Raw genomic sequence first — 24,177 nt, forward strand, 5'->3', positions numbered from 1 at the left:
TCACAAGTTTTTGTACAAATCAATAAAGAGTTGCAGTAATCCAGGCGGGAATGAATAAGAGCGACAGTAAGGGTTTTTGCAGTTTCGAAAGTAAGAAATGGTCGGATTCTGGACATGTTTTTGAGATGTAGGTGACATGTGCAACTGAGTGATTGTATATGGGGAATGAAGGAGAGTTCTGAGTCAAATATGACCCCAAGACAGCGAGCATGCTGCTCGGGAATAATGATTAAATCATCAAAGGTAATTGAGATGTCGGGTGTAGGTTGGTTGGTAGAGTGAGGAAACATAAGAAACTCAGTTTTGGAGAGATCCAGTTTCAGACAGAGGGAAGACATGCTTTGAGAGACAGCAGACAATCTCTGGTATTTTGCAACAAAGCAGGGGTGATGATTGGAGATTATGTATATAATTGGGTATCATCAGCATAGAAATGGTATTGGAAACCGAATCTGCTGATGGTTTGTCCAATAGGGGCGGTGTATAGAGAGAAAAGGAGCGGGCCCAAGACTGAGCCTTGAGGAACCCCAGAGGTGAGGGGGAGAGGAGTGGAGTAAAGGCCGCTTTACACGCTACAACATCGCTAAAGTGATGTCGTTGGGGTCACGGAATTTGTCGCAAAAACGTTCAAAATCGCTAAATCTGTGACATGCCCCCCTATTCCCAATTATCGTTGCTGCTGCAGGTACGATGTTGTTCGTCGTTCCTGCGGCAGCACACATCGCTATGTGTGACACCGCAGGAACGAGGAACTTCACCTTACCTGCGGCCGCCGGCAATGAGGAAGGAAGAAGGTGGGCGGGATGTTACGTCCCGCTCATCTCCGCTTCTATTGGGCGGCCGCTTAGTTACGTAGCTGTGACGCCGAATGAACCGTCCCCTTAGAAAGGAGGCGGTTCGCCGGTCACAGCGACGTCGCTAGGCAGGTAAGTAGTGTGACAGGTCTGCGCGATTTTGTGCGCCACGGGCAGCGATTTGCCCGTGACACACAAATGATGGGGGCGGGTACGAACGCTAGTGATCTCGCTAGCGAGATCACAGTGTGTAAAGCGGTCTTAAGAGCCAGGAAAGGAAACAGTGAAGGAGTGGTCGGAGAGATAGGAGGAGAACCAGGCGAGAGCGGTGTCCTTGAGGCCAATAGAGCGGAGCATGGTGAGGAGAAGTTGTTGATCCACAGTGTCAAAAGCAGTTGAGAGATCCAAGAGAAACAATAGGGAATAGTGGCCTTTAGATTTTGCTGTTAATAGATCATTTGAGACTTTGGTGAGGGCCGTTTCGGTGGAGTGTAAAGAGCGGAAACCAGATTTAGAGGGATCAAGAGAAGGGAATTTTGTTTACTTACCGTAAATTCCTTTTCTTCTAGCTCCAATTGGGAGACCCAGACAATTGGGTGTATAGCTATTGCCTCCGGAGGCCACACAAAGTATTACACTTAAAAGTGTAAGGCCCCTCCCCTTCTGGCTATACACCCCCAGTGGGATCACTGGCTCACCAGTTTTAGTGCCAAAGCAAGAAGGAGGAAAGCCAATAACTGATTTAAAGACCAATTCAATCCGAGGAAACATCGGAGAACTGAACCATACCACATGAACAACATGTGTACCCGAAAAAACAGAAAAAACCCCGAGAAAACAGGGCGGGTGCTGGGTCTCCCAATTGGAGCTAGAAGAAAAGGAATTTACGGTAAGTAAACAAAATTCCCTTCTTCTTTTTCGCTCCTAATTGGGAGACCCAGACAATTGGGACGTCCAAAAGCAGTCCCTGGGTGGGTAAAAGAATACCTCGTGATAGGGCCGTCAAACAGCCCTTCCCTACAGGTGGGCAATCGCCGCCTGAAGGACTTATCTACCTAGGCTGGCGTCTGCCGAAGCGTAGGTATGCACCTGAAAATGCTTGGTAAAAGTATGCAGATTCAATCAGGTAGGTGCCTGACACACCTGCTGAGCCGCAGCCTGGTGCCGTAATGCCCAGGATGCACCCACGGCTCTGGTAGAATGGGCCTTCAGCCTTGAGAGAACCAGAAGCCCAGTAGAACTGTAGGTTTCAAGAATTGGTTCCTCGATCCCCCGAGCCAGGGTGGATTCAGAAGCTTGCGACTGTTTACGCCGACTAGCGACAAGGACAAAGAGTGCATCCGGGTGGCGCAGGAGCGCCATGCGGGAAGTAGAACCTGAGTGCTCTCACCAGAACCAACAGATGCAAATCCTTCTGAAATTGATGGACTGGACGAGGACACAAAAAAGGTGAGGTGATATCCTGATTGATATGAAAGTGGGATACCACCTTAGGGAGAAATTCCGGAATCGGACGCAGAACTACCCTGTCCTGGTGAAGGACCAGGAAGGGAGATTTGTATGAGAGCGTTGCTAGCTCGGAAAGTCTCCTAAGAGACGAGACCGTTACTAGAAGGCAACTTCCCGAGAAAAGCGGGAAGGGAGACCTCTTTCAAGGCTCGAAAGGCGGCATCTGGAGAGCAATTGGAACCTTGTTCAGATCCCAGGGCTCTAACGGCCGCCTGTACGGAGTGCTGAGAAGACAAACTCCCCGTAGGAACGTGCGTACCTGAGGAAGTCGTTTCTGAAAAAATACAGATAGCGCTGAGACTTGTCCCTAAAGGGAACTGAGCGACAACCCTCTTTCCAACCTAGATTGCAGGACGGAAGGAAACATAGACGATGCAACCGGCCAGGGAGAAACACCCTGCGCCGAGCACCGAGATAAGAATATCCTCCACGTCCTGTGGTCAATCTTGGCGGACGTTGGTATGCTAGCCTGTCTCATGGTGGCAACCACGTCCTGAGGTAATCCTGACGACACTAGGTTCCAGGACTCAAAGCCACACCATCAGGTTGAGGGCCGTAGAATTCAAATGGAAGAATGGCCCTTGAGACAGCCAGTCTGATTGGTCTGGTAGTGCCCCCGGTTAGCCTACCGTGAGGCACCACAGAACCGGGAACCACAACATCCTCGGCCAATCTGTAGCGACGAGGATGGCGCGGCCGCAGTCGGTCCTGATCTAACGCAGCACTCTGGGCAACAATGCCAGAGGTGGCACATAAGGTAGCTGGAACTGCGACCAATGCTGAACTAAGGCGTCTGCCGCCAGAGCTCGATGATTGTGAAACCGTGCCATGAAGCTGGCACATTGTTGTTGTGCCGTGACGCCATTAGATCGACGTCCGGCCTCTGTCAGCGGCGCCAGATCTCCTGAAACCCGTCCGGGTGAAGAGACCATACCCTTTCGGCCACACCCCGGCGACTTAGGAAGTCAGCTTCCTAGTTTTCCACGCCTGGGATGTGAACTGTGGATATGGTGGATGCCGTGTCTTCCACCCACATCAGAACCTGCCGGACTTCCTGGAAGGCTTGCCGGTTGCGCGTTCTTCCTTGGTGGTTGATGTATGCCACCGCTGTGGAGTTGTCCGACTGAAGTCGGAATTGCTTGCTGTCCAGCTGGTGTTGGAAGGCTTGTAGGGCAAGATACACTGCTCTGTGTTCAAGAACATTGATCTGAAGGGTGGACTCTTGCTGAGTCCACGTACCCTGAGCGCTGTGGTGGAGAAAAACTGCTCCCCACTCTGATAGACTCGCGTCTGTCGTAACTATCGCCCAGGATGGGGATAGGAAGGACCTTCTTTTTGACCATAAGGTGGGAAGAAGCCACCACCGTAGAGATTCCTTGGCCGCCTGAGAAAGAAAGACGACTCTGTTGAGGGAGGTCGACTCCCCGTCCCATTGGCGGAGAATGTCACATTGTAGTGGACGCAGATGAAACTGCGCGAAAAGAACTGCCTCCATTGCTACCATCTTACGTAGGAAGTGCATGAGGCGTCTCAATGTATGCGACTGGTTCTTAAAGAAGAGATTGCAGCCCGTAGTGAATGCTGTTTGTCTAGCGGAAGCTTCACTATCGCTGAGAGAGTATGAAACTCCATGCCTAGATATGTTAGCGATAGGGTCGGGGTCGGATCTGACTTCAAAAAGTTGATGATCCACCCAAAACTCTAGAGAGTCTCCAGCGCAACGTTCGGGCAGTGTCGGCATGTTTCCTAAGAGAGTGCCTTGACAAGTAGATCGTCTAAATATGGGATCACAGAGTGACCCTGAGAGTGCAGGACTGTGACCACTGCTGCCCTGACCCTGGCGAAGACCAGTGGGACTGTCGCTAGCCGGAAGGTAGAGCTACGAACAGAAGGTGTTCGTCTCCTATAACGAAGCGTAGAAACGCTAGTGCTCTGGATCAATCGGCACGTGTGGACAAGCATCCTTGATGCCTAATGATGCTAGGAAATCTCCTTGGGACATTGAGGCGATGACATGGCGGAGGGATTCCATCCGGAACCGCCTGGTGTCCACGAGCTTGCTGAGCAGTTTTAGATCCAGAAGGGACGGAACGGCCCGTTCTTATAGGCCCCGCAAATAATTTTCGCACAAAGCACAAAACTGGTGAGCCAGTGATCCCACTGGGGGTGTATAGCCAGAAGGGGAGGGGCCTTACACTTTTAAGTGTAATACTTTGTGTGGCCTCCGGAGGCAATAGCTATACACCCAATTGTCTGGGTCTCCCAATTAGGAGCGAAAAAGAAAGTGAGTTTTCAGATAAATAGCGGATTAGCCAAGAGTGGACCAAGCATTCCAGGAGCTTAGAGATAAAGGGAAGGTTAGAGACTGGTCTGTAGTTAGCGGCACAGTTCTGATTGAGGAAAGGTTTTGTAAGTAGAGGGGTTATGGTGGTATGTTCAAATGATGAAGGAAAGATACCTGATGAAAGAGAGGTTAAACATTTTGGTTAGATAGGTAGTGACAGCTGGGGAGAGAGCCTGAAGGAGATGTGAGGGAAGAGGGTCACTCGTGCGTGTTGTTGGGCGGGAAGAGCAAGGAGTCATGTCACTTTTTCTGTGACCGGTTCGAATTTTGATAGTGAGCTTGAGGTGCGGGAAAGGAGCGGATCAAGGCTCTGAGGGGATTTTTCAAAGATTTCTTTGCGGATATCGTTGATCTTTTGTAAGAAGAAAGTGGCCATATCATCAGAGCTTAGGTTGGTGACCGGGGTCTGTGCTTTAGGGCTCAGGAGGGAGTGGAAGGTTTCAAAGAGTCGTTTAGGATTGTTGGCTAGTGAAGTGAGGAGAGTGGTAAAAACTATACTTGTTTAGCCAGATGGAGAGCAAAGTTATATTTTTTGAGCATGAACTGCTAGTGGATGAAGTCTTCAGCTGAAAAGGATTTTCTCCACAGACACTCAGCACACCTAGAACAGCGCTGTAGGAAACGTGTTTGAGGCGTGTGCCAGGGCTGCCGCTGCCTGTGTGTTTTTTTTTCTGCATGTAGCTGGTGCAGCTTCATCCAGGGCACTCTGCAATGTCTTATTATAATGTGAAACTGCAGAGTCTGCACAGGAGAGGGAGGAGATGGGAGCCAAGGATGACTGCAAATTGTTCATTAACAGTTGGGTATTGATGGCGCTTAGATTTCTGTATGGGTGATAGGTGGGGGCATCCCGTGTTTGAAGACCGTTTGTGATGGAAAAGGAGAGAAGGTTGTGGTCAGAGTGGGAAAGGGAAATTGGTGAAGTCATGAAGAGTGAGGAGGCGGGAGAAGACCAGGTCCAGCGTATTCCCATCCTCATGTGTAGGAGACTTAGTGAGTTGTGAGAGGCCGAATGACGAGGTTAGAGAAAGAAAATGGGTGGCAGATGGGGAGAGTGAGTCGTCAATAGGGATGTTGAAATCCCCCATGCTGAGAGTGGGAAGGTCACAGGATAAAAAGTGTGGAAGCCAAGTGGCAAAATGATCAAGGAACTGATGGGAGGAGCCTGAAGGGCGATACACAACTGCCACTCGCAGGGAGAATGGTTTGAAGAGTCTAATGGTGTGGACTTCAAAAGAAGGAAACAAGAGTGAGGGTACTGAGGGGAACACCTGGAAGGCACACTGGGATGAGAGGAGCAGACCAACACGTCCACCTGTGCAATGGTATACTGTATACTGTACATATGTACAGAAAGTTACCTCCAGAGCGAATCAGAGCATGGTGAAAGGACTGACCCACAAGTGATTGCAGTGAATATTTGCTCTTATTGCAAAGCATTGCTCTTAAACAAAGTTACACATTTTTAAAAAGCTTTGATTGTCTTGCAATACGCTCTCAAACTAAGTAACTCTAAAACCAAGGTTCCACTGTATAACATTTCCCACATTATAAACATAAAAATGTCTGCTACCTTCTGTGAGTTTTTATATGTCCAAAAAGATTTGCTTTCCGAATAAAACATTTCCCACATTCTGAACATGAAAATGGCTTTTCCCCGTATGAGTTTTTATATGCAAATCAAGCAGTGATTTCACAATAAAACATTTCCCACATTCTGAACATGAAAATGGCTTCTCCCCTGTATGAGTTTTTATATGCCTATCAAGATGTGATTTCCGAATAAAAGATTTCCCACATTGTGGACATGAAAATGGCTTCTCCCCTGTGTGAATTTTTATATGCTGACGAAGGTTTGATTTCTGAAAAAAACATTTCCCACATACTGAACATGAAAATGGCTTCTCCCTCGTATGAGTTTTTATATGCAAATCAAGCAGTGATTTCACAATAAAACATTTCCCACATTCTGAACATGAAAATGGCTTCTCCCCTGTATGAGTTTTTATATGCCTATAAAGGTGTGATTTCCGAAAAAAACATTTCACGCATTCTGCACATGAAAATGGCTTTTCCCCCGTATGAGTTTTTATATGCAAATCAAGCAGTGATTTCAGAATAAAACATTTCCCACATTCTGAACATGAAAATGGCTTCTCCCCTGTATGAGTTTTTATATGCATATCAAGGTGTGATTTCAGAAAAAAACATTTCCCACATGCTGGACATGAAAATGGCTTTTCCCCCGTATGAGTTTTGATATGGTCATCAAGACGTGATTTCCGAATAAAACATTTCCCACATTGTGGACATGAAAATGGCTTCTCCCCTGTGTGAGTTTTTATATGCTGACGAAGGCTTGATGTCTGAATAAAACATTTCCCACATTGTGGACATGAAATTGGCTTCTCCCCTGTATGAGTTTGTATATGCCTATCAAGGTCTGATTTCATAATAAAACATTTCCCACATTCTGAACATGAAAATGGCTTCTCACCTGTATGAGTTTTTATATGCCTATCAAGGTGTGATTTCCGAATAAAACATTTCCCACATTCTGTACATGAAAATGGCTTCTCCCCAGTGTGAGTTTTTATATGCACATTAAGGTGTGATTTCTGTATAAAACATTTCCCACATTCTGAACATAAAAATGGCTTCTCCCCCGTATGAGTTTTTATATGCAAATCAAGCAGTGATTTCAGAATAAAACATTTCCCACATTCTGAACATGAAAATGGCTTCTCCTCTGTATGAGTTTTTATATGCTCATTAAGCGTTTTTTTCCGAAAAAAACATTTCCCACATTCTGAACATGAAAATGGCTTCTCACCTGTATGAGTTTTTATATGCCTATCAAGGTGTGATTTCCGAAAAAAACATTTCCCACATTCTGTACATGGAAATGGCTTCTCCCCCGTGTGAGATTTTATATGTAAATCAAGCTGTGATTTCTGAATAAAACATTTCCCACATTCTGAACATGAAAATGGCTTCTCCCCTGTGTGAATTTTTATATGCAGGTCAAGCGTTGATTTCCGAACAAAACATTTCCTACATTCTGAACATGAAAATAGCTTCTCCCCTGTGTGAATTTTTAGATGTTGAATAAGTTTTGATTTCAAAGTAAAACATTTTACACATTCTGGACAAGAAAATGGTTTTCCTTTGTGAATTATATTATGTGAAATTAAAGCAGACTTTTGGGTTATACATTTTCCACATTGACTAGCTTTTAGATGTAAAATAAGCTGTGATTTTTGATTAAAACATATCTCACATTCTGAACAGGAGTACAGCTTATCCCTTGTGTGAGTTTGTTGCTGTTGATGCCCCCTTATGTGGCTTTTAATTTGCTGAACATTCTGAGGTGACTCAGGATATTGTTTAGAAGCATAAGATGACGGATCTTGAATGTGAAGGACTGAGGATTTATCTGGGATAATGACTTGTTCTTCATACTTATTCTGTATAATACCACAATATTCTGTCAAAAGAATAAAAACAGATTTTGTACATTTAAAAATTTGTAACATTTGAACTTGGTTTTTATTGGTAAATTCAGGCCCCTAACTGCAGTATCGTTGTGCTGCCCAGATTGTGATGATTTTATTATATTTAAGACGACTCTTCCACAATTCCAAAAAGAAATCACATAGAAAATGAGTTAATAATATTGATTATATACTGAATATCATATCTGGTAACATAAGCACAGTGTCCATGGCTGCCTTATAGAAGGCGACATAAGAGGAATTATACTTTATGATGCCATGAAGGTGAGGGTCAAAATACAGCGCTCACCACAGCAAGTTGTGCTAGCAGGTACAACACTGGAAACAGCCCAGAAAAAATCCTGCGGAAGCTGCAGCACCGACCGCCCAAGACAAGAGAGCTGATCATGGAAGGAAAGGGGCTGCATAGCAGGATGATCCGAGCGCTGCAAAAAGAGGAGGCGAGCCAGTGCAGGAACAATCAATTCTTACAGAATACCGCTCTGCAGCCCCTTTCCTTCCATAAATCCTCTATAAGATGGAGGAGTCAGCAACAGAAATAAGCAAAGAGAGATTTGTTACATTTCAGCATCTTGTGATATAAAAGAGAAAAAAATAAATCTGAACATTTTGACTCCTAGAAAAAAAAAAATCAGAATATAGAAATAGTTTATGCCATTTGCTATTATTAAACTCGTATCCGGCACAATGACAGATGAAATGTCAGTAAAAGAATCGCCCAAGAATCCCACCCCCCAATATCTGGATTAAATTGCTGGACCCCGGACATCCTATCAGGACACAATAGGTTATATATAAGAGGTGACGCTCATCTTCATGTAACCATATTTGTTATGTGATGATAATGCTCTGCCATCTTTGTCTCTGCCTCCTCCCTGGTGAGCACCATTACCGACCCTCAGAGCAGTAATCTCCATCCGCTCCGGTTATTTGGGTATATGTCCCCGTTCTGTATCTCACACACTGACATGACTGTAACAGGAGATAATGGAGACTTAGTCCTTAAACTGGAGAAACCCCTCATCAGCCCTGACAGCGGATAATAGGAAAGAGCTGGAGCTCGTCCTCGCTCACATCGGCAGAATTCACGTGCAGCTGTATTTCTCCTCTATAACATAACTGCACATCCCGTGTTATCCCCTGCACCGGGATCACAGATTCATTCACATTTCATGTTTATTTTACATGAAGGGTTAATATACCGCTGGAAAAACTGACATATAAAAATAGCAACAAAAAGAGGACAATGTCCTCCAAAAATTAAGTATTACTCACAGCAAGTTGGGCTGCAGTGTGTACATCGCCCAGGCCAAAAGCTAATGCTCTACCAGGATACAGCTAAACCCCCACTAATGTGGAAGCGTCACAGGTGCAGGAGAAGCAGATCACACACACACCTCCATGGAATGGAGGGGAGGCGAATGCTAGATGATAAAACTGCACACTAGTGGCTTGCATAGAGCGCTGTTCACATGCAGATGGCACAGTCACAAACCCGCAGCCTATTAGGTGACGCCCTTCTATTAGATCAGGCGGGCTGCCAAGCCGTACCCCACTGTGTATATTTTTTTTTGTTTGTACAGGATACAGCCAGGCCCCTTTCTGTTGGGCCTTGCATTGTAGAGTGTCTGTCCGTGCATGATACACAGTGGGGTACGGCTTGGCAGCCCGCCTGATCTAATAGAAGGGCATCACCTAATAGGCTGCGGGTTTGTGACTGTGCCATCTGCATGTGAACAGCGCTCTGTGCAAGACACTAGTGTGCAGTTTTATCATCTAGCATTTGCCTCCCCTCCATTCCATGGAGGTGTGTGTGTGTGTGATCTGCTTCTCCTGCACCTGTGACTCTTCCACATTAATGGAGGTTTAGCTGTATCCTGGTAGAGCATTAGCTTTTGGGCTGAGCGATGTACAAACTGCAGCCCAACTTGCTGTGAGTAATGGAAAAACTGACACCGGAAGGAGCGGAGAAATTGTAATGTGTGACTTGTTTGCGTTATTCGGTGGTCTGTACTCACCGGGGCGGTGATCTGTAGGAATCCCCTCTTTACTCCGCTGATCGCCACTCACATTTCTCTCTGGAGAATTAATATTGTTCAGATCTTTATCCAGATCCAAAAGCTGCAAAACAAAATATTGTAAAAGTCCCCGGGAATAATGGAGATAAGATCCGGACATGTGAAATCTGTGGTCAGCTGTGATCCTGCCGCTCTACCGCTCTCATGACACAAGTATATAACATCCAATACTGGAGGAGAAGAAGGGAATTTTGTTTACTTACCGTAAATTCCTTTTCTTCTAGCTCCTATTGGGAGACCCAGACAATTGAGACAATTGGGTGTATAGCTACTGCCTCCGGAGGCCACACAAAGTATTACACTTTAAAAAGTGTAACCCCTCCCCTCTGCCTATACACCCTCCCGTGCATCACGGGCCCATCAGTTTTGGTGCCAAAGCAGGAAGGAGGAAACTATATAAATTGGTCTAAGGTAAATTCAATCCGAAGGATGTTCGGAGAACTGAAACCATGAACCAAAAGAACAATTCAACATGAACAACATGTGTACACAAAAGAACAACAGCCCGAAGGGAACAGGGGCGGGTGCTGGGTCTCCCAATAGGAGCTAGAAGAAAAGGAATTTACGGTAAGTAAACAAAATTCCCTTCTTCTTTGTCGCTCCATTGGGAGACCCAGACAATTGGGACGTCCAAAAGCAGTCCCTGGGTGGGTAAAAGAATACCCCGATAAAAAGAGCCAACAACGGCCCTCTCCTACAGGTGGGCAACCGCCGCCTGAAGGACTCGCCTACCTAGACTGGCATCCGCCGAAGCATAGGTATGCACCTGATAGTGTTTCGTGAAAGTGTGCAGACTAGACCAGGTAGCCGCCTGACACACCTGCTGAGCCGTAGCCCGGTGCCTCAATGCCCAAGACGCCCCTACGGCTCTGGTAGAATGGGCTTTCAGCCCTGAAGGAATCGGAAGCCCAGAGGAACGGTAGGCTTCAAAAATCGGTTCCTTGATCCACCGAGCCAAGGTTGACTTGGAAGCCTGCGACCCCTTACGCTGGCCAGCGACGAGGACAAAGAGCGCATCAGAACGGCGCAGTGGCGCCGTGCGAGACACGTAGATCCGGAGTGCTCTCACTAGATCTAACAAATGCAAATCCTTTTCACATTGGTGAATTGGATGAGGGCAAAATGAAGGTAAGGAGATATCCTGATTGAGATGAAAAGGGGACACCACCTTAGGGAGAAAGTCCGGGACCGGACGTAGAACCACCTTATCCTGGTGAAATACCAGGAAGGGGGCTTTGCATGACAGCGCTGCAAGCTCTGACACTCTTCGGAGTGATGTAACCCACTAGAAATGCCACCTTCTGCGAAAGACGTGATAGAGAGACATCCCGCAGCGGCTCAAAAGGTGGTTTCTGAAGAGCCCGTAGAACCCCGTTGAGATCCCAGGGTTCCAGTGGCCGCTTGTAAGGTGGGACTATGTGGCAAACTCCCTGCAGGAACGTGCGGACCTGCGGAAGCCTAGCTAGACGCTTTTGAAAAAACACGGAAAGCGCCGATACTTGTCCCTTGAGAGAGCCGAGAGACAAACCCTTGTCCATTCCGGATTGAAGGAAGGAAAGAAAAGTGGGTAAGGCAAACGGCCAGGGGGTAAACCCCTTATCAGAGCACCAGGCTAAGAAGATCCTCCAAGCCCTGTGATAGATCTTGGCGGACGTTGGTTTCCTGGCCTGTCTCATAGTGGCAATGACCTCTTGAGATAACCCTGAGGACGCTAGGAGCCAGGACTCAATGGCCACACAGTCAGGTTGAGGGCCACAGAATTCAGATGGAAAAATGGCCCTTGGGACAGCAAGTCTGGTCGGTCTGGGAGCGCCCACGGTTGACCCACCGTGAGGTGCCACAGGTCCGGGTACCACGACCTCCTCGGCCAGTCTGGAGCAACGAGGATGGCGCGGCGGCAGTCGGACCTGATCTTGCGCAACACTCTGGGCAGCATTGCCAGAGGAGGAAATACATAAGGAAGTCGAAACTGCGACCAATCCTGAACTAAGGCGTCCGCCGCCAGAGCTCTGTGATCCTGAGACCGTGCCATGAATGCCGGGACCTTGTTGTTGTGCAGAGACGCCATGAGATCGACGTCCGGCGTTCCCCAGCGGCAACAGATCTCTTGAAACACGTCCGGGTGAAGAGACCATTCCCCTGCGTCCATGCCCTGGCGACTGAGAAAGTCTGCTTCCCAGTTTTCTATGCCCGGGATGTGAACCGCGGAGATGGTGGAGGCTGTGGTCTCCGCCCACAGCAGAATCCGCCGAACTTCTTGGAAGGCTTGACGACTGCGAGTGCCGCCCTGGTGGTTGATGTACACGACCGCCGTGGCGTTGTCCGACTGTATGCGGATCTGCCTGCCCTCCAGCCACCGATGGAACGCTTTTAGGGCTAGATACACTGCCCTTATCTCCAGAACATTGATCTGAAGGGAGGACTCTGTCGGAGTCCAGGTTCCCTGAGCCTTGTGGTGGAGAAAAACCGCTCCCCACCCTTACAGACTCGCGTCCGTCGTGACCACAGCCCAGGATGGGGGCAGGAAAGATTTTCCCTTCGACAGAGAAGTGGGAAGAAGCCACCACTGAAGAGAGGTCTTGGCTGCCAGAGAAAGAGAGACGTTCCTGTCTAGGGACGTCGACCTCCTGTCCCATTTGCGGAGAATGTCCCATTGGAGTGGACGCAGATGAAACTGCGCAAAGGGAACTGCCTCCATTGCTGCCACCATCTTCCCCAGGAAGTGCATGAGGCGCCTCAAGGGGTGTGACTGGGCCCGAAGGAGAGATTGCACCCCTGTTTGCAGCGAACGCTGTTTGTCCAGCGGAAGCTTGACTATCGCTGAGAGAGTATGAAACTCCATCCCGAGGTACGTCAGTGATTGGGTCGGAGTCAATTTTGACTTTGGGAAATTGATGATCCACCCGAACCTCTGGAGAGTCTCCAGAGCAACGGTCAGACTGTGTTGACATGCCACCCTGGAGGGTGCCTTGACTAGGAGATCGTCTAAGTACGGGATCACCGAGTGGCCCTGAGAGTGTAGGACTGCCACAACGGCTGCCATGATCTTGGTGAAGACCCGTGGGGCTGTCGCCAGGCCGAAAGGCAGTGCCACAAACTGAAGGTGTTCGTCCCCCATGGCGAAACGCAGGAAGCGTTGATGCTCTGGTGCGATCGGCACATGGAGATAGGCATCCCTGATGTTGATTGATGCAAGGAAGTCTCCTTGGGACATCGAAGCGATGACAGAGCGGAGGGATTCCATGCGAAACCGCCTGGTTCTCACATGTCGGTTGAGCAATTTGAGGTCCAAAACGGGACGGAATGAACCGTCCTTTTTTGGCACCACGAACAGGCTGGAGTAAAAACCGCGACCACGTTCCTGAAGGGGAACGGGGATCACAACTCCTTCTGTCTTCAGAGTGTCCACCGCCTGAAAAAGTGCAACGGTTCGCTCGGGGGGCGGAGATGTTCTGAAAAAACGAGTCGGAGGACGAGAGCTGAACTCTATCCTGTAACCGTGAGACAGAACGTCTCTCACCCATCGGTCTTGGACATGTGGCCACCAGGCGTCGCAAAAGCGGGAGAGCCTGCCACCGACCGAGGATGCGGTTTGGGGAGGCCGAAAGTCATGAGGAGGCCGCCTTGGAGACGGTGCCTCCGGCGGTCTTTGGAGGACGTGACTTAGACCGCCATGCAGAAGAGTTCCTCTGGCTCTTCTGTGGCCTGTTGGACGAGGAGGATTGGGATCTGGCTGAGGGTCGAAAGGACCGAAACCTCGCTTGAAATTTTCGTTGCTGAGGTCTCTTTGGTTTGGGCTGGGGTAAGGACGAGTCCTTTCCCTTGGACTGCTTAATAATTTCATCCAATTGCTCGCCAAACAATCGGTCGCCAGAAAAAGGCAAACCGGTCAAGAACTTCTTGGAAGCAGAGTCTGCCTTCCATTCGCGTAGCCACATGGCCCTGCGGACTGCCACCGAATTGGCGGATGCTACCGCTGTACGGCTAGCCGAGTCCAGGACAGCATTCATGGCGTAGGATGAAAACACCGACGCCTGAGAAGTCAAAGACGCTACTTGCGGAGCAGAGGTACGGGTGACCGCATTAATCTCAGACAAACAAGCTGAGATAGCCTGGAGTGCCCACACTGCTGCAAAGGCTGGGGTAAAGGACGCGCCTATGGCTTCATAGATGGATTTCATTAGGAGCTCTATCTGCCTGTCTGTGGCATCCTTGAGCGATGAACCGTCAGCCACTGCTACTACGGATCTAGCCGCCAGTCTAGAGACTGGAGGATCCACCTTGGGACATTGAGCCCAACCCTTAACTACGTCAGAGGGGAAGGGGTAACGTGTGTCATCAAGGCGTTTAGTAAAGCGCTTGTCCGGAAAAGCCCTGTGCTTCTGGACAGCAACTCTGAAGTTAGAGTGATCGAAGAAAGCACTCAGAGTACGTTTGGGAAACCTAAACTGGTGCTTCTCCTGCTGTGAAGCCGACTCCTCTACAAGTGGAGTTGGAGGGGAAAGATCTAGCACCTGGTTGATGGACGCTATAAGGTCATTTACTATGGCGTCCCCTTCAGGTGTATCAAGATTGAGCGCAACGTCAGGGTCAGAGTCCTGGGCTGCGACCTCCGCCTCATCCTCCAGAGAGTCCTCAAGCTGAGACCCCGAACAGCGTGATGAAGTCGGGTAAGATTCTAAGCGAGCCCGCTTAGCCGCGCAGACCGAGAGGGGCCTGGGGGCGATCCTGCAGTGCCCAGGGCCTGTGTAAGGGCCGGTCTGGACTGCAAAGCCTCTAGTATCTTAGCAGACCATTTGTCCTTAGACTGAGCCATGGATTGTGAAAGTGACTCAGAGAGTTTCTCAGCTAAAACTGCAAACTCTGTCCCTGCCACCTGGACAGGGGGGGCAGGGGGGTCTACCTGAGCCGAGGGTCCCACCAGTGCCCCAGGCTCCGGCTGAGCGAGTGCCACAGGGGCCGAGCATTGCTCACAGTGAGGGTAGGTGGAACCTGCAGGTAGCATAGCCTCACAAGAGGTACAGGTTGCAAAATAACCCTGTGTCTTGGCACCCTTGCTCCTTGTGAACGACATGCTGTTGTCTCCCAGGAGAGTGATCACTGAGGGTATATAGCCACAAGCTAACAGTACAGCCGAACCGAGAAAATGTATACAGATATAATATATATATATATACAGTTCGGCACCCTAGGGGGACCAGCACCGGGTGACCGGTGTGGCTTACCGACCGCTCAAGCGGTGTGTGGCCACCAGATTCCCTGCCTCGGGTCTCCCAGAGCTGCAGCCAGAAGTCCTCCACCGGCAGAATGTGCTTAAAACATGGCTGTCGGCGTTCACAGGGGAGGAGGGAGCCGTGGGCGTAACTAAATAAGTGCGGGAATCTGGTGCCCCAGAGTGATTAGTGAGGGGGGAGGAGGACACCTAAGCGTGCTCCAGCCCTCACTGTCGGCGTCACGCCGACCGTCCCGCCCTTACCCCTGACTGGCAGGCCCGGGGGCGGGAGTTTAAGGCACTAGGCCGCAAAAGCCGGGGGCTAAAGTTAAAACCGCGGCCGGCAACCAGGCGCGGTCGGCGCGGTAGTCCCGGTCTCATACCAACACCGCAGCCGCTGCAGCGTCTGAGGCCAAAGTGCTCCATGCACCATCCCCAAGGGGACACAGAGTACCTGTAGATGCAGGGTCCTGTCCCTGATGACACTCAGTCTCCTGTCCGTCAGAATCCCACACTGCTGCTGACTAAAATGGGAGCATGAGTGAATGTGTGCCTCCTTCAACACAAAGCATAAAACTGATGGGCCCGTGATGCACGGGAGGGTGTATAGGCAGAGGGGAGGGGTTACACTTTTTAAAGTGTAATACTTTGTGTGGCCTCCGGAGGCAGTAGCTATACACCCAATTGTCTCAATTGTCTGGGTCTCCCAATGGAGCGACAAAGAAAATAGGATTTGTCATACTGGTAATTCAGTTTCTAGGAAACCCTCCACGACAGCACCACAGGAGTTAACGCTCTACCCTAATATGGACTGGAAACACAGAGGATAAAAGTAGATTTTGGGTACTCGCCGTAAAAATCTCTTTCTTGGAGCCTTCATTGGGGGACACAGGAAACCATGGGTGTATGCTGCTGGGACTAGGAGGTGACACTATGCAAATAAGAAAGATGGCTCCTCCCCCGCAGTATACACCCACTGACTGGAGCTGAGGAGATCAGTTTTTGTAAAAGCAGTACGAGGAGAAGCTTGAAATCTATAACATTCCGAATCCATTGAAGTCTTAGAAAAGGGCGGGTGCTGTGTCCCCCAATGAAGGCTCCAAGAAAGAGATTTTACGGTGAGTACCCAAAATCTACTTTTCTTTATCGCTTCATTGGGGGACACAGGAAACCATGGGACGTCCTAAAGCAGTCCCTAAGGGTGGGAAGAGAAAAACCCGAAAACAGGGTTAGCAGAGACAAGGTTCTTTGACCGGAACCTGGTCCTAGACCCCGTAAGGAACCCCTATCCGGCCAGGGGCCGAAGTACAGGAGACGAGTTAGAGTACTAGGGAGTACTAAGAACCAGTGTAAAATGCGTGTGCTGGGGAATAGGATGATCAGGGAGAAACTGCATCCTCTGAGGTCTGTACCTAAGAGAAAGCTAAGGATCTAAGGCGATTGACAGCAATAGGTCTGGCTAAGAGAGAAAGAACTCGACAGACCCTGGTACTACGTTTGAGAGTGTAAGAATGAGCGAAAGGCTAGGACACCTGGTAGAGGTAGGAGCTAGAAAGCGGAGGCCAAAGGAGCCTTGGCCCCTTATTGCCGCAGAATGACTAAAAGGGAAACCGACTGCCTAAAAGGTTGCAAGGGAGTCGGGATACTCGAGAAGCGTGCAAGGGAATTCCGCCATAGGGGAACGTGACCCGTTGGTTCCACAGTACCCGAGGAAAGTGATCTGACCCTAGTGGAAGAAACAGCCTGCGGACGGGTAAAATAATACGGGAGATAATTCTCCTTTGTATGGAAGGGGTTCAGAGAACCTGTGAGGCTCGGAGAAAAATGACAGGGTTAGAGAGCCAAAGGAATTCCCAGGACCGATTACCACTGTGACGTGACAGACAGGAGAAGGGAATCAGAGCATCTACAATGACGTGACTGGGAAAAAACTCGAACTCTGTAGTCGGGTACTGGGTGATCATTGCAGTGAATTATGGGAAGGAGAACCCCCAAGGGGGAAGGCTCCTGAGAATGACAAAGAGGCACAAGACCTGGGATATATGACCTGAAGTGGAAGAAGGAAGACCCTTTCGAGGGGGACTTCAAGAAAGGGCTCGAACTATGTCGTCGGCTTAAGCGGTAGCCGACCAGGGGAGGGACGCCTATTCCTGGAAGGTAGCAAGGAAAATGGGACAGTGACGGGAGAATGAATAAAACATTCTCAATATTATTGTAAAATGCGTCATCCAGTCACAACTAGAAGTGACGACGAGGGGAAGGAAATGAGTGAGAATATGTGAGTCTAAATGGTCTGGCAGGAACTCTGCTTGAAAAAGTGCAGGGATGCACAAGAGACTGAGACCAAGCGGTGGAAAACGGGCATGGAATCTGGTATGGCGGAGACTACGGAAAGATCTAGCATATCTCCAAGAGCCATCTAGAATGGCTACGAGGGAAGGGAGGCAGACCCGGGACAGAAGAAAAGAAGACCCCTCTTGGCCTGAAACTGAAGCAGGTCATGTCTAGGTGTTGGCGAAGAGTGGTAGATCAGACAGGGATCACTCGCTGTAGTGTTGAGTGTTCGGGTGGAAACACCCAGTGGCCCGAGTAATCAGGGCTCCCTGGAGGATTCTGTTGTGGAAAAAGGACAGAAGACAAACATTGGAACCTACGACCTGTCCGGAAGAGTGAACCCAATGAGTGGGCCATCAGGATACTAGAGGTCCCTTGGGGAAACTGGTCCTCCGTGGAATCGACGATTGGACGCTCCTGTGTCTGGTTCTTAACTTCATCTGTTGACTGAGAAGGGACTGAGGAATCTGAACTCTATCTGAAAGAGAGAGAATGTAAGTAACGACTTATGGCTTTAGACATGTACAGTGCCTGGCCTGAACCCTAGTGGCGGGCGCAGCCAAGGCTGGTCTAAGCCAAAAAATAGGCGGATACCAGAAGTACTATGAACCACCCGAGGGGGGTGGCAGGAAGTAAAAAACGGACCACATACTGGTTAGCAGACAGAGCTGTACCCTGCTTACCTCATTTGGGAACCAAAATGACTGCTGCTTCAAGAAAACGACGGAGCCAACGTACGGTCAACAGAGAAGAAGCCTTACCTCGTGGTTACCTTACATGCATGTGCGAGGTAGGAGAAGGTCTCGAGTCACTGGGAAGAGACCAAAAGAGAGCTGCTGCTGTGCCGCGTCATGGGGTTCGTGCTTGCTGCCGGGGGTGAAGCACACGACTCTCCAGTTAAATGGTCGCGTGTAGTCTTACCTCAAGGTTACTCCAGAGGTATGGATGCAGATCACTGGGAAGTGAGTAAATAGCTGGTGCAGGAAGGAAAGACAATGAACTGGTACAAAAGACTCTGGCTTACCTCCAGGTCACCTGAATGGGTGGTTTGAAGTAGGAGAGAGTCCTGGGTCACTGGGGAGCAACCTACTGACAGTTGCAACCGTGCCGCATCATGGGTTCCCTGCAGAACCCAGTCCTCACTTCGGTCGGAGATGAGGGAAATAGCTGACCTACTAGGTGACTCAGTCTGTTCGAATCACTGGGTCGAGAGTAGAGAAACACATACCTGTTACAGTATCCAGGCTCTGGAGTGGAGAAACGCTAGCCCCTTGGGTAGCGGGCAGGATCATCGATCAGGAGTACTGGCACTGAATGTGACAGCTGCTGCCGTGCCGCCTCATGGGGCAGTGATGGATGGAGCTCTCGCCTCGGTCAGAGATGAGCGGAAAAGCTGAGCAAAGCACTTAAGCCAGTTGCTGTATCTGGCTTCTGGTTCAGATAAGTGCTGGTCCAAAGGCTAGTGGGCAGGCTCATCAAATCACTGTCCGCTGTAGTGTACAGGTGCATATAGAAACACTGGCACACAAGATAGAGGTCACATGCAAGAAAACACTAGCACACCGAATGGTGGGTAGGTGCCTAGAGATACACTGGATAGTGGATGCTGGCACGGGTCATCAAATCCTTGTCACGCTGTAGTATACAGGTGCTTATAGCCAACAGGTACACGAGATCGGGGCCCATTCAAGAAACACTAGCACACCGGATGGTGGGTAGGTCCCCAGAGACACTCTGGATAGAGGATACTGGCACCCTGGAAGATGGACCGACATATAGAGACATTGGCACACAAGCAAGTGGACAGATTTGTGAAACTGTCAATCTGGATGCTGGACTTGATTGTCTATATACAAAAAAAATCTTTTGTCTGCAGAAACAGACAGGTGCGATTAGAGACCTGACACCCCAAACAGTGGGTAGGTTCACACAACACTGGTACAGTGGTGTAAACAGGTGCGTAAAGAAACACTAGCGCACTGAATAGTGAGCCGGCTCGAGAGGACACTGGTACACCAGAGTAAACAAATGCGCGTAGAAACGCCGGCCCACTGAATAGCGGGCAGAATCCCAAAGGCACCTGTGTATTGGGGCAGACCGGCATGGCACAGACACTGGCACCTGGGTATTGGGGCACACAAACACTGGCACACTGGATAGTGGACAGGAACAGGGAAGCGCTGGCACGGAGATGTAGGCCAGTGCGTAGAGACGCTGACACACGGGATAGTGGGCAAGTACATGAAGACACTGGCACACAGGTGAAGACCACGGGCACACTGGTGTAGACCATTGCAAGCGAAACACTGGCAAACTGGGTAGTGGACAGGCACATGGGAACACTGGCACACTGTATAGCAGACAGGTAAATGGAGACACTGGATAGTGGACAGGCTGAGGCTGAAAAAAGAGGACGGGTCAATGACCCTGCGGTAGGCGGGTATAAGACAGCAGAGGACATGATGAACATTAACCCACCAACGGTGACCCTACGCGAAAAACACTGACACACTAGGTAGTGTTAACAGGAAAGTAGGCAGGAGCACGAGATACACAGACAGTGGAAGTGGATAGGACCACAGTACGCTGGAAAACCCCTAGAAATGGAGTGCGTGTAGGAGATTGGTATCTCGCACCTGTAGGAGGTGGGAGGGGGGGCTGTTAATATTCCCGGACTGAAGTAGCTCTATAGCCATGCGGTATGCTCATGGAGTAATAACAGGAGAGCCGGTTTTGCGGCATGCTTAAGATCTTTTTTTTTTATCTCTGCAGTCTTACAGGGACCGGGAGTAAAAAAGTGAAGCAAGTGGTGCTGTGCAGCCCGGAGCGGTGACTGCGGGGGGCCTGAGTCGCACTGGTTGCCTGCAGGGGACGCTGAAGCTGCGGCGGTGGGGCTACTTACCGAGCCGGGAGGCTGAAGAGCGGGCAGGAGTGACGGTCCCCGGGAGTCTCAGCGCCGGGTGGTGACGTCAGGCGCCAGGAAGGAGGGGGGCGGCGGTTGCACAGGAACGCAAGCCCTTGGAAGAATTTGAAAAGCCGGCCAGGAGCATGGGGGCGTGGCCAGGAGAGCGTGCGGGCACAGAGGGCCGCAATGAAGCCGGGGGCTAAATTTTAAGGTAGGCCCCGGAGGGGACGCCGGGCCGCAATGGAGCTGGGACCTAAATTTGTAAAGGTATGCCGCCGGAGGAGACGCCGGGCCGCAGGGAGACGCCAGGCCGCAATGGAACCGGGGCCTAAATTTTAAGAGTAGGCCGCCGGAGGAGACGCCGGGCCGCAGTGGAGCCGGGACGTAAATTTGTAAGGGTAGGCCGCCAGAGAACACGCCGGGCCGCAATGGAGCCGGGGCCTAAATTTTAAGAGTAGGCCGCACTGGAGCCGGGGGCTAAGGTTTGAGGATAGGCCGCCGGAGGGGACGCCGGATAATGGACGCCACAGCAGGGGGGCCGGTTGGTGGAACGCAGGGAGGTCACGGAACCGGGGAAATAACTACCAAGGGGCCTAAGGTGAGGGGTTCTAGGGGAGATATGGGACCCCCTGACCCAGGTGGAAAAAACTGTGGGTTTCTATACCCGGGATCCCTCCCCATAACCCGGGACGGGGAAGAGGAGGGGGGAGTGGAGTACTTATCTGAGGTCCCTGCTTGTCTTGAGGTGATCCTGGATCCATCCTGGAGGGCGAGCGAAGACGTCTCGACGGTCGTCCCGGGCATAGTCTAGGGGAGACCGGAAAGGTACCTCTCCATCCTGGGTACGGTCTTCGTCTTCCTACCCCACAATCAGGCTCGGAAGCGAGAGAGTTTGGGGAGGGGAGCAAGGACCATCCGCCTGTCCCTCTGTGCGGATGCCCCCCAAACAGTCTTCAGAGTGTTAGGGGGGTAGGGTCCTGCCAGACTGACACGGAGGACAACGGAAGTGGCGGACGGACCCCACTTCTGTGCGACCGGTCTCTATGAGGGAGAGCAGTGTGAGCGATTACACCCTGTCGCCCGACAAGCTGTGTCTGAAAAACAAAGGGAAAACATTAATAAAACACAACAATACAAACCTGAGGGGCTGAGAGCAGCCCCTGCGTGTCCAACCTCCTCGGACACTAAGCAAAAACTGATCTCCTCAGCTCCAGTCAGTGGGTGTATACTGCGGGGGAGGAGCCATCTTTCTTATTTGCATAGTGTCACCTACTAGTCCCAGCAGCATACACCCATGGTTTCCTGTGTCCCCCAATGAAGCGATAAAGAAATAACCTCTTCCCACCTCCCATCTGCAGTGTTGTTTTTTTCAAGAAACCACACTAGCATGAATGGTCTAAATCTTTTATTTCAGAAATAAGCCATTAAGTGCAAAACAGACAGAGAGGGAATAACCGTGCTGTCATGAAGGGTTCCTAGAAACTGAATTACCGGTAAGATAAATTCTATTTTCTTTATTCTCCATCCACAACAGCACCACAGGAGGAGTACCAACAAGTACACTTAGGGGGGGCGGCCAACAGCTTTAAGGACATTTCGACCAAAGGATAGGTCTTTATTAGATAGCAAATATAGCCTATAATGCTTTAAGAAGGTATGGACTGAGGACCAAGTGGTGACTCTGCAAATCTGCTCAATGGAGGAGTCTGGTTTCTCGGACCCAAAAGCCGGACACTGATCTGGTAAAATGAGCTGTGAGACCCTGGTTCTTGCATGCTTCGCTGATTGCATTTTTAATCCAGTTAGTGATTGTACTCTTGCAAGCTTTCTTGCCTGTGGTTTGACCAATGATTTAGACAAGAGACTTTGGTCCTTCTGCAAGGGCTTGGTTCTTGGAAGGTAGTTCATTACTCCTCTATGTACATCTAAGGAATGGAATTCCACTTCTTTATAATTGGTAGACTTTTGGCAGAAGAATAGTAACACAATGTCCTAGGAACTGTAAAACTCATAATACCTTTGGAAGGAATGACTAATCTAAGCGAAATAGTATTCTGTCTTTGCAAATTCATATGTACGGTTCTCTTGTTGACAAAGCCTAGAGTTCACCTTTTCGTTTGGCTGTGGTAATTGCCACCAGGAAGGTGGTTTTCCAGGATAAGATTCTTAGGTTTGATGAGGTAACTGGCTCAAAGGGAAGGTTGTGTAAGTCCTTTAAGAACTATTTTCAAATCCAAAAGGGGAACTAGGTTGACTTGTCTGGGTCTTAACCTAACTGACATGAAACTTTTGATCCAACGGTGGCCTGCAAGGTTTTGATGAAAGTAGGAACCTAGAGCCGAGATTTGGACCTTAAGTGTTCCAGGTCTGAGATCTTTCTTTAGCCCATTCTGCAGAAACACTAAGAGGCACTTTGCACGCTGTGACCATCGCTAGCGATGTGAAATTCTAGATCGCAAGTGCGATCTTTCGGGATCGCACATAAGTAATTTTACGCATGTGCGACCTAGAAAGATCGCACTTGCGATCTAGATTTTCACATCGCTAACGAGATCGCTAGCGATGGTCGCAGTGTGCAAAGTACCCCTAAGATTTGAGCTATGCTAGGACGGAATGGGTCTGGAATATTGGGTTTACACCAGGTGTTCCATATTTTATTATAAATGGCGTTTGTTACTGGTGTGCTGCACGTCTGAAGGGTTTCGATTACCCTGTCCGACAGGCTAGCCTCTGGCTTTCAGGAGAGTGGCTTCAGAAGACAAACCACCAAGTTCGACCTGTGGAGGTAATGGGTAAAAAAAAAAAAAAAAAAGAAAAAAAGAAGAAGAAGAAGAAGAAGAAGAAGAAGAAGAAGAAGAAGAAGAAGAGTGGACCCTGGTGGGGGGGTTGTATATTTGGTGTATGCTTCTTGGGCTAGGCTGATGAGAGTAACTGCAGCTTTGAGAACCCACACTGGGTGCAGACTTATTAGGCAAGTTGTATTTTAGCGGATTTTTTTTATTATTGATCAACAACTACGTTCTAAATCAACTCAAAAGACTCATACATATAAGAGCTTAATATTTTTGGAAGTTGGAGTGTTTTTTTTTTAGATTTGGCTATCTTAGGAGGATATCTGTTTGTGCAGGTAACTATTACTGTGTAGACTTATTAGGCAACTTAATAAAAACAAAATATATTCCCATCTCACTTGTGTATTTTCACAAGGTCAACCAATATAACTGCTCAAAATTTAGACAAACATTTCTGACATGCAAAAATAAAACCGAAAAAAATGAGTGACCAATATAGCCACCTTTCTTTATGATGACACTCCACAACCTACCATTCATAGATTCTGTCAGTTGCTTGATCTGTTTACGATCAATATTGCATGTAGCAGCCACCACAGCCTCCCAGACACTGTTCCAAGAGGTGTACTGTTTTCCCTCCCTATAGATCTCACATTTTATGAGGGACCACAGGTTCTCTATGGGGTTCAAATCA

At 49.3% G+C, this 24,177-nt stretch overlaps 1 protein-coding gene across 1 annotated transcript in view; it reads right to left on the reverse strand.

The window, feature by feature from the left end:
- Positions 1 to 3,219: 3,219 nt before the first annotated feature.
- LOC142279148 (uncharacterized) overlaps positions 3,220 to 24,177 on the reverse strand; it is a 72,896-nt gene continuing 51,938 nt past the window's right edge. The window contains exons 11-12 of the mRNA XM_075332666.1: positions 10,181 to 10,283; positions 3,220 to 8,134 (exon numbers count right to left, since the gene is read on the reverse strand). Coding sequence (XP_075188781.1) covers positions 6,234 to 8,134; positions 10,181 to 10,283 — 2,004 coding nt within the window. The 3' untranslated portion in view covers positions 3,220 to 6,233. The remainder of the gene's footprint in view (positions 8,135 to 10,180; positions 10,284 to 24,177) is intronic.

The sequence above is a fragment of the Anomaloglossus baeobatrachus genome, unplaced genomic scaffold (genome assembly GCF_048569485.1).
Source record: "Anomaloglossus baeobatrachus isolate aAnoBae1 unplaced genomic scaffold, aAnoBae1.hap1 Scaffold_424, whole genome shotgun sequence".
Classification (NCBI taxonomy): Eukaryota; Metazoa; Chordata; class Amphibia; order Anura; family Aromobatidae; genus Anomaloglossus; species Anomaloglossus baeobatrachus.